Consider the following 17,063-nt stretch of genomic DNA (forward strand, 5'->3'; position numbering starts at 1 on the left):
ATTATCATCATCATCATCATCATCATCATCATCATCATCATCATATTTTAACTATGTAGTGTCCCACCTGGAGTCATGGGTAATAAACACACAACAACAACAGCAACAACAACATTGGAGAGCCCTTCCTTGGTCAACCCAGCATCCAGAGAGGGAGGAGGACTCACCCGGACGCTCTCCTTGGTCATCCGTATCCGGTTCAGCCGAGTCTCCCACTCCTGCTTCGGCCGAATGGTCTCCAGCGTTGGTGGCGCCGACCTGACCCGCAAGTGGAAAGGAGATGGTCAAACTGAGGCCCTCCAAGCTTTTTGGATTTCAACTCCCACAATTCCTAACATCCTGCTGGCTGTTAGGAAGGCCCGAACCCCATCCCCTTTTTGCACCCCTCTCACTTGAGGTAGGTGAGGTGCAGCTCCGCTTCCTTCTCAGCCTCTTCCAGCTTCAGCACCAGCAGCTCCTTCCGGCTCTCCAGGGACAGGATCTGGGAAGCAGGGCAGTAACAAGATGCAATGCCTATGTGCCCCAAGATGCAACGCATATGCACTCCCAAGATGCAATACATATGCACTTCCAATATGCAATGCATGTGTACCCTAATATGTGCCCCAAGGTGCAATGCCTATGTACCCCAAGAGGCAATGCATGTGCACTCCCAGTATGCAATGCATGCATGCCCAAGATGTGGTGCATACACACCCCAAGATGCAACGCATATGCACTCCCAAGATGCAATACATATGCACTTCTAATATGCAATACATGTGTACCCTAATATGCAATGTGTATGTGTCCCAAGATGCAATGCATATGCACTCCAATATGTAATGCATGCATGCCCAAGATGTAATGCATACGCACCCCAAGAGGCAATGCATATGCACTCTCAATATACAATGCATGTGTACCCTCCTATGCAATGCATTCATATCCAAGATGCAATTCATAGGCACCCCAATATGCAGTGCATATACACCCCAAGATGCAATGCATATGCACCCCCAATATGCAATGCATGTGTGTCCCCATATGCAATGCACATGTGCCCCAAGATACAATAGCTATGCACCACAATATGCAATGCCTAGGCACCCCAATAAGCAACGCATACGCATTCCAATATATAACGCATATGCACTCCAATACACAATGCCTATGCACCCCAAGATGCAATGAATGTGCAATCCCCGCTCCCCGCAATGTCCACCAGTGTGCAGCCCACCTCTGCCTTCCAGGCCCGTTCCGTCTCCTCCAGGACAGACTGGTTGACCTCATTGTGCTGGTTCTTCAGCTTGTCCAGTTCTTGCTCCCACACCTCCCTGGGCAGCAAAGAAAAGCAAGAGTTAAGGACGAGCTCCACTTAAAGGACATGCAAAACCTTATCATTATAATGCAGACAAATATATATATAGTATTCTAATAAACCATCATATAATAATATATTTTGTAATTAATATGTGTGTGTGTGTGTGTGTGTGTGTATATATATATATATATATATATATATATATATATATATGGTAAAAAGGTAAAGGTAGTCCCCTGACATTAAGTCCAGTCATGTCTGACTCTGGGGTGTGGTGCTCATCTCCATTTCTAAGCCGAAGAGCCAGCATTGTCCATAGACACCTCCAAGGTCATGTGGCCGGCATGACTGCATGGAGCGCCGTTACCTTCCCGCCGGAGCGGTACCTATTGATCTACTCACATTTGCATGTTTTCGAACTGCTAGGTTGGCAGAAGCTAGGGCTGACAGCGGAAGCTCACGCCGCTCCCTGGAATCGAACCTGCGACTTTTCGGTCAACAAGCTCAGCAGCTCAGTGCTTTAACCCACTGTGCCACCGGGGGGGGGGGGGGGGCATATATATATATACACACACACATACACATACATACATACACACACACACATATATATATAAATAATATAATAATATAATAACATAGTAATATATTATATAATTAATATGTAATTATATAGTAATAGTTATATATATGCATGCATGTATGTATATATACATACACACACACTTGCCATCCCCTGCCACGCGTTGCTGTGGCCCAGTCTGTGTATATGTGGTTTTCTGTATGCATTGTTATATATTTTTTATTTATTTTTTGCTTTTTAAGTCTCTTCTGCTGTGTTTTCCAGTGTTTTTATGAGTGATGGTCACTCATTGGCCTGATATGTATATTATGTCCAAATCTGGTGTCAATTTGTCCAGTGGTTTTTGGGTTATGTTAATCCCACAAACGAACATTACATTTTTATTTATATAGATATAATAATAATAATTATTATTTATATAGATATAATTATTATAATTATAATTATTTATTTATATATAGAGATATAATTATTATAATTATAATTATTTATTTATATAGATATAATAATAATAATTATTATTATTATTATTATTATTATTATTGCATCCCGTTGCTATTTCGAAAAGAGCTGGAGGCAATAAACTGATGCAGGGCTTACTTTTCCTCGGACTGCTCCGCAATGAGAGAGACGATCTTGCTCTCCTTCTCCTCCTGTTCTTTCAGCAGCCTGTTGCGAGAAAAGAAAGAGCGGGACCACCGAGTAGGAAGGAAGGCCACTGCCCTTTGGGAAGCCCCCCAAATCCTGCAGAGAGAGCCCCCCCCCACCCCGTGTCTCCCCCAAGCAAATACCTCCTGCCTTTCTCGCAGAGCTTCTCGATTTCCGCCTTGAGGTCTTGCTCCTTCTGCAGAAACTCCTTCTTCTCCTTCTCCATCTTCTTCTTGGTCTCTTCCCGTTTCACCGTCACGTCTTGGATGGCTTTCAGGATCTCCTGATGGGAAGGAAGGACTTATAGGACGCACCACGTCACACGGTTTTTGTTCCTGGGCTATCAATGCCATTATTGCCTAATGGGTTCTCTCCTAAAGACTTGGGGAAAGTTGATGACACGGCACAAACGTTGTCATGCTGCAGCAGAACATTATATTATACTACATTATATTATATTTATTATATTTATTACTGTTATATTTATTATTATTAAATTTGTTATTGTTCTAATTATTATTACTAGCTGTACCCACCACGAGTTATGTGGCCAACCTTCCCTCCCACTTTCTTTCATTTCCCTCCTTCCTTTGCTCCCTCTTTCCTTCCTTCCCTTTTTTCTTTCCTTCTTTCCTTCCTTCACTTTTTCTTTATCTTCCTCTTTCTCTCCTATCTTCTTTCTCTACCTCTTCCCTTCCTTCCCTTTTTTCCTTCCTTCTCCATTTCTTTCCTTTCTTCCTCCCTTTTCCTTTTCCTTCATCTTTCTCTCCTTTCTTCCTTCTCTACCTCTTTCCTTCCTTCCTTCGCTCTTTGCTTCCATCCTTCCTTCTCTCTTTCCTTCCCTCCCTCTTTCTCTCCTTCTTTCCTTCCTTCCTTCGCTCCCTTTTTCCTTCCTTCTCTATCTCTTTCCTTTTTTCCTCCCCTTTTCTTTTCCTTCCCTTTCTCTCCTTTCTTCCTTCTCTACCTCTTTCCTTCCTTCACTCTTTGCTTCCATCCTTCCTTCTCTCTTTCCTTCCCTCCCTCTTTCTCTCCTTCTTTCCTTCCTTCTCTATTTCTTTCCTTTCTTCCTCCCTTTTCCTTTTCCTTCCCTTTCTCCTCTTTCTTCCTTCCTTCACTCTTTGCTTCCATGCTTCTTTCTCTCTTTCCTTCTTTCTTTCCCTCCCTCCTTCTTGCTCTTTCTTTCTTTCTTTCCCTCTCTTTCTTTATTTCTCTTTCTTTACCTCTCTCTTTTCTCTTTCTCTCTCTCTCCTTTCTCTCTTTCTTTCCCTCTCTCTTTTTCTTCCTCTCTCTCTTTCTTTCATTGTTTCTTTCTCTCTTTCTTCCTTTCCCTTTCTCCCCTTCCTTCCCTTCCTCTTCCTTCCCTTTTTTCTGTATCGTCATTTAGCTTTTGGGGGTTTTTAAGTCCTCTCCGCTGTTTGTGTGTGTGTGTGTGTGTGGAGGGGGGGTGTTATGGGTGATGGTCACCCATTGGTCTGTTAGGTGTCTTGTACCCAAATTTGGTGTCAATTCATCCAGTGGTTTTTGAGTTATGTTAATCCCACAAATGGACATTACATTTTTATTTATATAGATGATGATGATGATGATGATTATTATTATTATTATTATTATGGCCAATGGTTGTTTCTTAATTATGCCTACTTCTCTGATCCCAATTGTACCTCGTCTGTTTTATACCTTGTTAGCTGCTTTGTATCCCAAATAAGGGAGAAAAGCAGGAGAGAAATAAACAAATGAATAAACCAATAATAACGCCATCCGTCCTACCTGGTGGCTCTTCATCTCCTCGGCGCGGCGCTGCTGGAGCTGTTTAAGGCGCACCTGGAGCTGGTTCTCCGCCTGGCGCTGCTTGTCCAGCACCTCCTGGTAGCGCTCCTTCAGCGCCCAGCGCTCCGACATCAGCTTGTCCTAAGGGAAAAGAGACCGGCCCTCCAAAGGGATCTCTAAAGGACATCCAGACCAGCCCCCTTCTGACACGATGCAGGAAAAGCACCATCAAAGCCCCCTCCCGACGAAGGACCGTCCAGCCTCCATAATAATAATAATAATAATAATAATAATAATAATAATAGAATCCTAGAGTTGGAAGAGACTCCTAAAGGTCATCCAGTCCAACCCCCTTCTGATTCGATGCATGAAAAGAACTATCAAAGCACCCTTAACAGAGAGCCATGCAGACTCAATAATAATAATAATAATAATAATAATAATAATAATAATAATATAGTCAGAAGGGACCTCTAATGGTCATTCAGCCCAACCCTGAGCAGGAAAAGCACCATCCAAGCCCCCTGACAGAAAGCCATCTAAGCTCAATAATAATAATTATAATTATAATAATAGAATCCTAGAGTTGGAAGAGACTCCTAAACATCATCCAGTCCAACCCCTTTCTGCTTCAATGGAGGAAAAGCACTATCAAAGCATCCCTAACAGAGAGCCATGCAGACTCAATAATAATAATAATAATAATTACAATAATAATAATAGAATTGGAAGAGACTCCTAAAGGTCATCCAGTCCAACCTCCTTCTGCTACCGTGCAGGAAAAGCACTATCAAAGCACCCCTAACAGAGAGCCATCCAGACTCAATAATAATAATAATAATAATAATAATAATAATAATAATAGAATTCTAGAGTTGAAAGGGACTTCTAAAAGACAACCAGTCAAACCACTAACAACAATAAAGTTGGAAGGGACCCTCAAAGGCCATCCAGTCCAACCCCCTTCTGGCTTCATGCAGGAAAAGCACCATCAAAACCCCTCCAATAGAGGGCCATCCAACTTCAATAAGAACAACAGAAACAACAGAGTTGGAAGAGAACCTCAAAGGCCATCCAGCCCTGCCATTATTACTTGGCCCAAAAGAGAAGTGCATTACAGTGGCGGTCTGCTGAGAATTCTTTCTTCAAAACACAAAGCAACAAAAATGAAAACTTGGGGCTGTGCCTGTAGTACAGAACGGAACTGCCTTGGCTTTAACCTGCCTTGGCACATGCTATGGAGTCCTGGGGAGTTGTAGTTGTGCAAAGTCTTACCAGGTCCTTCTCCACGTCTTGGTCCGTGTTCACTTCCAAGTCAGCTGTCTTGAGGTCTGTCTGCAAAGCAAAGGGGAAAAGAAAGGGCTAAGAAAGGCTTTGGAAAGCCACCAAGACTTAGTCGACTATATGCTGCAGGGTTAGATTACTGAGAGGAGAAAAAATACAATAATAATAATAATAATAATAATAATAATAATAGATGCATAGGCACTTTGAGTCTCCTTTGGGAGAGATAAAGCAGGGTATAAATAAATATAAATATAAATATAATAATAGATGCATAGGCACTTTGAGTCTCGCTTGGGAGAGATAAAGCAGGGTATAAATAAATATAAATATAAATATAATAATAATAATAGATGCATAGGCACTTTGAGTGTCCTTTGGGAGAGATAAAGCAGGGTATAAATATAATAATAATAATAATAATAATAATAATAATAGATGCATAGGCACTTTGAGTCTCCTTCAGGAGAGATAAAGCAGGGTATAAATAAATATAAATATAAATATAAATATAATAATAATAATAATAGATGCATAGCCACTTTGAGTCTCCTTTGGGAGAGATAAAGCAGGGTATAAATAATAATAATAATAATAATAATAATAATAATAATAATAATAATAGATGCATAGGCACTTTGAGTCTCCTTCAGGAGAGATAAAGCAGGGTATAAATAAATATAAATATAAATATAAATATAATAATAATAATAATAGATGCATAGCCACTTTGAGTCTCCTTTGGGAGAGATAAAGCAGGGTATAAATAATAATAATAATAATAATAATAATAATAATAATAATAATAATAGATGCATAGCCACTTTGAGTCTCCTTCAGGAGAGATAAAGCAGGGTATAAATAAATATAATAATAATAGTAATAATAATAATAATAATAGATGCATAGCCACTTTGAGTCTCCTTCGGGAGAGATAAAGCAGGGTATAAATAAATATAATAATAATAATAATAATAATAATAATAATAGATGCATAGGCACTTTGAGTCTCCTTCGGGAGAGATAAAGCAGGGTATAAATAATAATAATAATAATAATAATAATAATAATAATAATAGATGCATAGCCACTTTGAGTCTCCTTCGGGAGAGATAAAGCAGGGTATAAATAAATATAATAATAATAATAATAATAATAATAATAATAGATGCATAGCCACTTTGAGTCTCCTTTGGGAGAGATAAAGCAGGGTATAAATAAATATAATAATAATAATAATAATAATAATAATAGATGCATAGCCACTTTGAGTCTCCTTCTGGAGAAATAAAGCAGGGTATAAATAAATATAATAATAATAATAATAATAATAATAATAGATGCATAGGCACTTTGAGTCTCCTTTGGGAGAGATAAAGCAGGGTATAAATATAATAATAATAATAATAATAATAATAATAATAATAGATGCATAGGCACTTTGAGTCTCCTTTGGGAGAGATAAAGCAGGGTATAAATAATAATAATAATAATAATAATAATAATAGATTCATAGCCACTTTGAGTCTCCTTCGGGAGAGATAAAGAAGGGTATAAATATAATAATAATAATAATAATAATAATAATAATAGATGCATAGCCACTTTGAGTCTCCTTTGGGAGAGATAAAGCAGGGTAATAATAATAATAATAATAATAATAATAATAATAGATGCATAGCCACTTTGAGTCTCCTTTGGGAGAGATAAAGAAGGGTATAAATAAATATAATAATAATAATAATAATAATAATAATAATAATAATAATAGATGCATAGCCACTTTGAGTCTCCTTTGGGAGAGATAAAGAAGGGTATAAATATAATAATAATAATAATAATAATAATAATAATAGATGCATAGCCACTTTGAGTCTCCTTCTGGAGAGATAAAGCAGGGTATAAATAAATATAATAATAATAATAATAATAATAATAATAATAATAATAGATGCATAGCCACTTTGAGTCTCCTTCTGGAGAGATAAAGCAGGGTATAAATATAATAATAATAATAATAATAATAATAATAATAATAGTAATAATAATAGATGCATAGCCACTTTGAGTCTCCTTCTGGAGAGATAAAGCAGGGTATAAATAAATATAATAATAATAATAATAATAATAATAATAATAGATGCATAGCCACTTTGAGTCTCCTTCTGGAGAGATAAAGCAGGGTATAAATAAATATAATTATAATAATAATAATAGATACATAGCCACTTTGAGTCTCCTTTGGGAGAGATAAAGCAGGGTATAAATAATAATACTAATAATACTAATAATAATAATAATAGATGCATAGCCACTTTGAGTCTCCTTCTGGAGAGATAAAGCAGGGTATAAATAAATATAATAATAATAATAATAATAGTAATAATAATAGATGCATAGCCACTTTTGAGTCTCCTTCTGGAGAGATAAAGCAGGGTATAAATAAATATAATAATAATAATAATAATAATAATAATAATAATAGATACATAGCCACTTTGAGTCTCCTTTGGGAGAGATAAAGCAGGGTATAAATAATAATACTAATAATGCTAATAATACTAATAATAATAATAATAGATGCATAGCCACTTTGAGTCTCCTTCGGGAGAGATAAAGAAGGTATAAATAAATATAATAATAATAATAATAATAATAATAGAAATCCCTTCCGACACATGAAAACACACAAAGACCACATTCCCCCATGCAAAGGTGACCTCGTGGGAGTTGTCTCTGACCTGGACAGCGATGTTTTGGGGAGGATTTGGGGGGTCCCGCTCGGCCAGGGTGTCCTCCAGGTCGGGGCAGCCATTCTGGCGCTTGTGGTGCTGTGCGATCAAGGCCCCCAGCTGCTCCGAGGAGCAACTGAGGGGGTCTCCCGTCCCGGAGGAAGAGGAAGAGGAGGAGGAAGAGGAAGGGGGCTCCCCCGGCTCTCCCACGACATCATCCCCATCTGGAGGGGGTTCCTCCTCACTTGGTGCGCCCGCAATGGGGGACTCCTCGGGGGGCTCTGGGGGCGAGACCCTTTCCGCCTCGGCCTCTTCCGGGGAGGCTTCTCCTTGCTGCGCTTCGGGGGTCTCGCCCGTCTCTCCGGCGGGGGCTGCCATCGCCTGCCCATCATCCTCGGGAACCGCAAGGGCGCTTGTGCTGTTCCGGAAAGAAGAGAAGAAAGCCTGTCTCAACCCATTGCAACTTTCACAAAATAATAATAATAATAATAATAATAATAATTATTATTATTATTATTATAGCACTACATTTTATTTGTACCCTGCCCCATCTACCTAAAGGGACTCTGAGCGGCTTACATCAAGGATCAAAGTAAACATCAGAACAACTTATTGTCGAAGGCTTTCATGGCTGGAATCACTAGGTTCTTGTGGGTTTTTTCGGGCTATAGGGCCATGTTCTAGAGGCATTTCTCTTGACGTTTCGCCTGCATCTGTGGCAAGCATCCTCAGAGGTAGTGAGGTCTGTTGGAACTAGGAAAATGGGTTTATATATCTGTGGAAAGACCAGGGTGGGGCAAGGAGCTCTTCCCTGCTGCAGCTAGGTGTGAATGTTTCAACTGATCACCTTCATTAGCATTTGAAGGCCTGCCTGAGCCTGGGAAAACCTTTTGTTGAGAGGTGTTAAGATGTGCCTGGTTGTTTCTCAACTGGGCCCTCCAGGCCAATGGATACTCCACCTCAGACATCAGAAGAGCTGCAAGACCAAGAACAAGCCACGAGAGTAAAGACGAAGATCCACCCAGAGGGAAAGTGTTCCTGCCAGACATCAAGGGAACCACTGACCGCAGAGGGAAGCTGATGAGGAAACACAACATACACACTATCTACAAACCCACCAAGAAAATCCAACCAATGCTCCGTTCAGCAAAGGACAAGAGGGATCCTCTCACCTCTGCAGGAGTCTACCATTGTATACCATGCAGCTGTGGACAAGTCTACATAGGGACCACCAAACGCAGCATTGCCCAAACACGCATCAAGGAACACGAAAGGCACTGCAGACTGCTCCAACCAGAGAAGTCAGCCATAGCAGAGCACCTGAGGAACCAGCCTGGACACAGCATATTATTTGAGAACACAGAAATGCTGGACCACACCAACAACCACCATGTCGGACTACACAGAGAAGCCATTGAAATCCACAAGAAGCACGTGGACAATTTCAACAGAAAGGAGGAGACCATGAAAATGAACAAAATCTGGCTACCAGTATTAAAAAAACTCTAAAATCACAACAGCAAAACAGCAGAGAGGAAACAACCAGGCACATCTTAACACCTCTCAACAAAAGGTTTTCCCAGGCTCAGGCAGGCCTTCAAATGCTAATGAAGGTGATCAGCTAAACATTCACACCTAATTGCAGCAGGGAAGAGCTCCTTGCCCCACCCTGGGCATTCCACAGATATATAAACCCATTTTTCCTACTTCCAACAGACCTCACTACCTCTGAGGATGCTTGCCATAGATGCAGGCGAAATGTCAGGAGAAATGCCTCTAGAACATGGCCCTATAGCCCGAAAAAACCCACAAGAATCAGAACAACTGTTTTCAAAGTAAGTGTTTCAGAAAGAAGAGAAGAAAGAGAGGCGATATCTATCTATTTCTCTATCTACCTTTGAGTTTTGGGTTGCATAGGGAAGGGTTGAACAGCCCTGTGGGGTTTCCTTTGCTGTCTGTGCCCCTTTTCAGAAGACTTCCCCTTCCTTTCTGTCCCGGTGAGAATGGGATTTTGGAACATTTGGAAATTATTATTATTATTATTATTATTATTATCTTTATTATGTTTATTTATACCCCTGCTTTATCTTCACCAAAGGGGACTCAAAGCGGCTTAACATAACAGCATCAGAATAACATTTAAATTATTATTATTTATTTATTCCTGAAGGAGACTCAAAGCAGCTATGTATCTATTATTATTATTATTATTATTATTATTATTATTATATTTTTATACCCCACTTTATATCTCCAGAATGAGACTCAAAGCAGCTATGTATCTATTATTATTATTATTATTATTATATTTTATACCCCACTTTATATCTCCAGAATGAGACTCAAAGCAGCTATGTATCTATTATTATTATTATTATTATTATTATTATATTTTATACCCCACTTTATATCTCCAGAATGAGACTCAAAGCAGCTATGTATCTATTATTATTATTATTATTATATTTTATACCCCACTTTATATCTCCAGAAAGAGACTCAAAGCAGCTATGTATCTATTATTATTATTATTATTATTATTATTATTATTGATACAAAAACACAGTATGTCACAGCAAACGAGATCTATATGCTGGATTTCCTATCACTAAATCACAAGTCGAACACTTCCCAAGCGTCTAGGACTGTGTCATGTATTATTATTATTATTATTATTATTATTATTATTATTTGTATCTTGTTTTATCTCTCCCAAAGGAAACTCAAAGCAGCTGAACGTAACTATTTCTTTATACCCTGCTTGATCTCTCCCAAAGGAGATTCAAAGCAGCTTAACATAATAATAATAATAATAATAATAAATGTTATAATTATTATCATTATTATTTACTTCCCGCTTTATCTTTCCTGAAGGAGACTCAAAGAGGCTTAATATAATAATAATAATAATAATAATACAATAATAATAATAATTTATATCTCACTTTATTGCTCCCGAACGAGACTCAAAGCAACTTAATGTAATAATAATACAACAATAATAATAATAATAATTTATATCTCACTTTATCTCTCCTGAAGGAGACTTAAAGCAGCTTAACATAATAAAAATAATAATAATAATAATAATAATAATAATACAATATAATAATTTATATCTCACTTTATTGCTCCCGAACGAGACTCAAAGCAGCTTAACATAATAATAATACAATAATAATAATAATAATAATAATAATTTATATCTCACTTTATTGCTCCCGAACAAAACTCAAAGCAGCTTAATGTAATAATACAATAATAATAATACAATAATAATAATAATAATTTATATCTCACTTTATCTCTCCTGAACGAGACTCAAAGCCGCTTAACATAATAATAATACAATAATAATAATAATTTATATCTCACTTTATTTCTCTCAAATGAGATTCAAAGCAGCTTAATGTAATAATAATAATAATAATAATAATAATTTATAACTCACTTTATCTCTCCGGAACAAGACTCAAAGCAGCTTAACATTATTATTATTATTATTATTATTATTATTATTATTATTATTATTTATATCCCATTTTATCTCTCCCAAAGGAGATTCAAAGCAACTTAACATAATAATAATAATTGTCAGTATTATAATTATAATCATTATTATTTATTCCCCGCTTTATCTTTCCCAAAGGAGACTCAAAGAGGCTTAACATAATAATAATAATAATAATAATAATAATAATACAATAATTATTATTATTTATATCCCACTTGATCTCTCCCGAACAAGACTCAAAGCAGCTTACCACAATAACAACAACAACAATTTATACCCTCCTTTCTCTTTTTTTTTACTTGACATTGCGACGTTCCTGCGAGGAAGCCCCGTCTTCCCAAATCAATAACTAGATCCCACCTGAGAGGCAAGCTGTCGGGGTCCGGGAGGGCGGGGGGAGGGCTCTGCGCCGCCGCTATTTCCTCCTCTTCTTCCTCTTCCTCTTCCTCCTTGTTCTGCTCCGAAGCCATCTGCAAAGACAGCAGCCCAATGGTCAGTGAATGGCAGAGTCAGCCACTCCAAGCATGGAAGGAAGGATTGTTTGATTACAATGTTATCAGAAGGAAGGCCTCCAACTCAAGGGCCTATCATCCTTGCAATGTGCTGCAATGTGAGCTATATGATACATGCAGGCAGGGGATGGTGGGAGTTGCAGTCCTCAGCTTAATAGGGAAACACCCCCCAAATCAGAAGGAAGGCCTCTCACTCAAACACCCATCATCCTTGTAATAGGCTTGCAACATGAGCTGCCTGATACACACAGCCAAGGCATGATGGGAGTTGCAGTCCTCTGTCTCAAAGGGACACATACCCCACTCGAAGGCCCATCATCCTTGCAATAGGCTTGCAATGTGAGCTGCCTGATATACACAGCCAAGGCATGATGTCCCATCTAAAAGGGACACATCTTCACACTCAAAGGTCCATCATCCTTGAACTACTGAACTGCATGAGAGTAGGGCACAGCCACCGGATGATGGGAATTGTAGTTCTTCATCTAAAGGGGCATCACCCCCCACTCAAAGGCCCATAATCCTTGCACTATGGTTGCAACGTGAGCTGCATGATACACACAGCCAGGGGATGGTGGGAGGTGTAGTCCTCAGTCTAAAAGGGAAGCGCCCCCCCCCCCACTCAAAGGCCCATTGTCCTTGCTCTATAGCTGCAACATGAACTACATGATGGGCACAGGTAGGGGGTAATGGGAGTTGCAGTTTTCAGTCTAAAAGGGAAGCACCCCCACACTCAAAGGCCCGTCATCCTTGCACTACTGAGCTGCATGAGAGATGGGCACAGCCACTGGGTGATGGGAGTTGCAGTCCTCTGACTAAAGGGGCAGCACTCCCCACTCAAAGGCCCATCATCCTTGCAATATGGCTGCAACGTGAACTGCATGATAGATGCAGCCAGGGGATGGTGGGAGGTGTAGTCCTCAGTCTAAAAGGGAAGCACCCCCACCACTCAAAGGCCCATCATCCTTGCTCTATAGTTGCAACATGAACTACATGATGGTTACAGGCAGGGGGTAATGGGAGTTGCAGTCCTCAGTCTAAAAGAGAAGCACCCTCCCCCCCACACACACACTCAAAGTCCCATTGTCCTTTTACTACTGAGCTGCATGATAGTAGGGCACAGCCGCAGGGTGATGGGAGTTGCAGTTGTCAGTCAAAAAGGGAATCACCCCCTTCCCCCCCAAAAAAAACAACATCAGAAGGAAGGCCTCCTACTCAAAGACCTATCATCCTTCCTCTTTAGTCGCAGCATGAACTACACGATGGGCAGGGAGTGATGGGAGTTGTAGTCCTGAGACTAAAAGGGAAGCACCCCCCTCCCACAAACACACATTCAAAGGCCCATCATGCTTGCAGTACTGAGCTGCATGTGATCAGAGCACAGTCACTGGATGATGGAAGTTGTATTTCTTCAAAAGGGGCAGCACTCCCCACTCAAAGGCCCATCATCCTTGCACTATGGCTGCAATATTAACTGAATGATACATGCAGCCAGGGGATGGTGGGAGTTGTAGTCCTCAGTCTAAAAGTGAAATACCCCTTCCCCTCCAAAAAAACATCAGAAGGCCTGCCACTCAAAGGCCCATCATCCTTGCTCTATAGTTGCAACATGAACTACATGATGGGCATAGGCAGGGGGGTAATGGGAGTTGCAGTTTTCAGTCTAAAAGGGAAGCACCCCCACACTCAAAGGCCCATCATCCTTGCAATATGGCTGAAATGTGGCTGCATGATAAATACATCCAGGGGATGGTGGGAGTTGTAGTACTCAGTCTGAAAGGGAAGCAACCCCCAATTCAGAAAGAAGGCCTGCCACTCAAAGGCCCAGCATCCTTGCACTATAGTTGCAATGTGAGCTGCATGATAATAGTAGGGGGCATGGACAGGGAGAGATGGGAGTTGTAGTCCTCAGTGTAAAAGGGAAGTACCCCCTCCCACACACATCTAAGCACTCAAAAGCCCATCACCCTTGCACTATAGTTGAAACCTGCGCTGAATAACACATACAAACGGGGGTGATGGGAGTTGTAGTCCTCAATCTAAAAGGGAAGCACCTCCTTCCCCAAATCAGAAGGAAGGCCTCCCACTCAAAGTCCCATCATCCTCACACTATAGCTGCAATGTGAGCTGCAAAATACATACAGGCAGGGAGTGAGTGATGGGAGTTGTAGTCCTCAAGAATAAAAGGGAAGCACCCTCCCATTACAAACACACCCAAGCACTCAAAAGCCCATCCCCCTTGGACTACTGAGCTGCAGGAGAGCACAGCCAGGGCATGATGGGAGCTGTAGTCCAACTGCAGTGCCTGGGGATGATGGGAGGTGTAGTCAGCCCTGGAAGGAGAATAAGGCAAGGTAAAAAAGGAGGGGAGGGGGTGGCAAGGGGAAGGGGGGGTGCCTTGAGACTTGCCTGCCTCCTCTCTCTCTCTCTTTCCTCCTTCCTCTCCTCCTTTCCTTCCTTCCTCCTTTCCTCCTTTTCCTCTCTCTCTCTCTTTGTGGGCGGGGCCTCAGGAGGGAGAGGCGGGCAAGGCGGGATCCGTGCCGGACGCGAAGGAGAACCACAGCGCCCCCCAGGAACACAGTCCGCCAGGAAAAGGAAGGAAAGAGAAGAAGGAAAGAGAGGAAGGGAGGAAGGAAGGAAGAGAGAGGGATCTCCCAGAAGGTGGGTCCACTGCTGCCTGCTCTGCTCCAGACCAGACCAGGCACCCACCCCTCTTTTCTGGGGGTCCAAGGGAAGGAGGGGAGGGGGCTCCAGGGCATGTGCAGAGTGCAAAGGAAAAAAGGGGGTGGGGAGGGGTGGGGGGTCCAACGGAGGGAATAGGGGAGGGGAGGGGAGGGGAGGGAGACCCTCTTTCAGGTTGGGGAGGGGGGAAGACTGGGGGGGGGGGTCCACAGATTAGGGAAAAGGGGGGAGACCCCGGATGTGACGCTCTCCCTCCTTCCCTCCCTCTCTTTCCCCAAAAGGAGCCAAGGAAGGAAGGAAGGGAAGGAAGGAAAAGGAGGAAGGAAAAAGGAAGGAAAGGAAGGAGAGAAGGAAGGATGGAGGGAAGGCAAGGGAAAGAGAGAGAAGCAAGAGGGAAGCAGGGGAAAAGGAAGGAAGGAAGGAAGGAAGGAAGGAAGGAGGGGAGGAAGGAAGGAAGGAAGGAAGGAAGGAAGGAAGGAAGGAAGGAGGGAAGGCAAGGGAAAGAGAGAGAAGCAAGGGAGGGAAGCAGGGGAAAAGGAAGGAAGGAAGGAAGGAGGGGAGGAAGGAAGGAAGGAAGGAAGGAAGGAAGGAGGGAAGGCAAGGGAAAGAGAGAGAAGCAAGGGAGGGAAGCAGGGGAAAAGGAGGAGGGAGGGGGGAAAGGTGGAAGGAAGGAAAGGGAAGAGAAAAGAGAGGAAGAAGGGAAGAAAAGGGAGAAGAAAAGGGAAGAAAGAGGGAAGGAGACAAAACGAGGAAGGAAGGAAGGAAAAGGAGGAAGGAGAGAAGGAAGGATGGCAGGAAGGAAAGGGAAAGACAGAGAACAAGGGAGGGAAGCAGGGAAAAAGGAGGAGGGAGGGAGGAAAGGTGGAAGGAAGGAAAGAGGAAGAATTAAAGGGAGGGAGGGAGGAAAGGGAGAAGAAAAGGGAAGAAAGAGGCAAGGAGACAAAAGGAAGGAGGGAGGGAGGAAGGAAGAAAGGAAGGAAGGAAAGAGCAAAAGGAGGAGGGGGGAAAGAATGGAGAAAGGGAAAAAGGAGGAGGGAGAGTAGGAGAAAAGAGGAGTGAGGAAGGGAAGAGGAAAGAGAAGGAAGGAGGGGAGGAAAAAGTGAAAGAAGGGAAAGGTAGGGAAGGAGGGAAAGCCAGGAGGAAGGAAAGAGGAAATTGAGGAGGAAGGGAGAAGGGAGGGAAAAAGGAAAGAGAATGAAAGGAGGGAAAGAGAGAAGGGGGAAGGATAAAAGAGAGGAGGAAAGAAGGAAAGAGTGAATAAAGGGAGGAAAGGAGGGGAATAAGAAAGGAGGAATGAAAGAAGGAAAGAGAAAAGGAAGGAGGGAGGGAAAGAAAAAAGAGAGGAGGAAAGAAGGAAGGAAAAGAGGGAAGAAAGGGTGAAAGAAGCAAGAAGGGAAGGGAGGAAAGGTGAAAGGAAGGAGAGAAGGGAGGGGAGGATAAAAGGGAGAAAGGAAGGAAAGAGTGAATAAAGGGAGGAAAGGAGGGGAATTAGAAAGGAGAAATGAAAGAAAGAAAGAGAAAAGGAAGGAGGGAGGGAAAGAAAAAGAGAGAGGAAAGAAGGAAGGAAAAGAGGAAAGAAAGAAGAAAGGGTGAAAGAAGCAAGAAGGGAAGGGAGGAAAGGTGAAAGGAAGGAGAGAAGGGAGGGGAGGATAAAAGGGAGAAAGGAAGGAAAGAGTGAAGAAAGGGAGGAAAGGAGGGGAATAAGCAAGGAGAAATGAAAGAAAGAAAGAGAAAAGGAAGGAGGGAGGGAAAGAAAAAAGAGAGGAGGAAAGAAGGAAGGAAAAGAGGAAAGAAAGAAGAAAGGGTGAAAGAAGCAAGAAGGGAAGGGAAGAAAGGTGAAAGGAAGGAGAGAAGGGAGGGGAGGATAAAAGGGAGAAAGGAAGGAAAGAGTGAAGAAAGGGAGGAAAGGAGGGGGAAAGAAAAGAGGATTGAAAGAAGGAAAGAAAGAGAGGAGAGAGGGAAAGAGGAAAGGAGGAAGGAAGGAAAAGAGGAAAGAAAGAGAAGAAAGGGGGAAAGAAACAAGGAAGGGAGGGAAGGG

At 41.5% G+C, this 17,063-nt stretch overlaps 2 protein-coding genes across 2 annotated transcripts in view; one reads left to right on the forward strand and one right to left on the reverse strand.

Annotated features, from left to right (window-relative positions):
- The window catches only part of RNF214 (ring finger protein 214), a 23,460-nt gene extending 8,646 nt beyond the window's left edge, over positions 1-14,814 (reverse strand). The window contains exons 1-10 of the mRNA XM_067470839.1: positions 14,753-14,814; positions 12,192-12,301; positions 8,327-8,735; positions 5,577-5,636; positions 4,302-4,442; positions 2,678-2,817; positions 2,487-2,555; positions 1,220-1,316; positions 393-481; positions 168-258 (exon numbers count right to left, since the gene is read on the reverse strand). Of these exons, the coding sequence (XP_067326940.1) occupies positions 168-258; positions 393-481; positions 1,220-1,316; positions 2,487-2,555; positions 2,678-2,817; positions 4,302-4,442; positions 5,577-5,636; positions 8,327-8,735; positions 12,192-12,301 (1,206 nt within the window). The 5' untranslated portion in view covers positions 14,753-14,814. The remainder of the gene's footprint in view (positions 1-167; positions 259-392; positions 482-1,219; positions 1,317-2,486; positions 2,556-2,677; positions 2,818-4,301; positions 4,443-5,576; positions 5,637-8,326; positions 8,736-12,191; positions 12,302-14,752) is intronic.
- A 107-nt stretch (positions 14,815-14,921) lies between these two features.
- Positions 14,922-17,063, forward strand: part of PCSK7 (proprotein convertase subtilisin/kexin type 7) — a 37,556-nt gene continuing 35,414 nt past the window's right edge. Inside the window, exon 1 of the mRNA XM_067470838.1 lies at positions 14,922-15,004. The gene's annotated coding sequence lies outside the window, so the exon portion shown is untranslated. The remainder of the gene's footprint in view (positions 15,005-17,063) is intronic.

This window comes from Anolis sagrei, chromosome 7, assembly GCF_037176765.1.
Source record: "Anolis sagrei isolate rAnoSag1 chromosome 7, rAnoSag1.mat, whole genome shotgun sequence".
NCBI lineage: Eukaryota > Metazoa > Chordata > Lepidosauria > Squamata > Dactyloidae > Anolis > Anolis sagrei.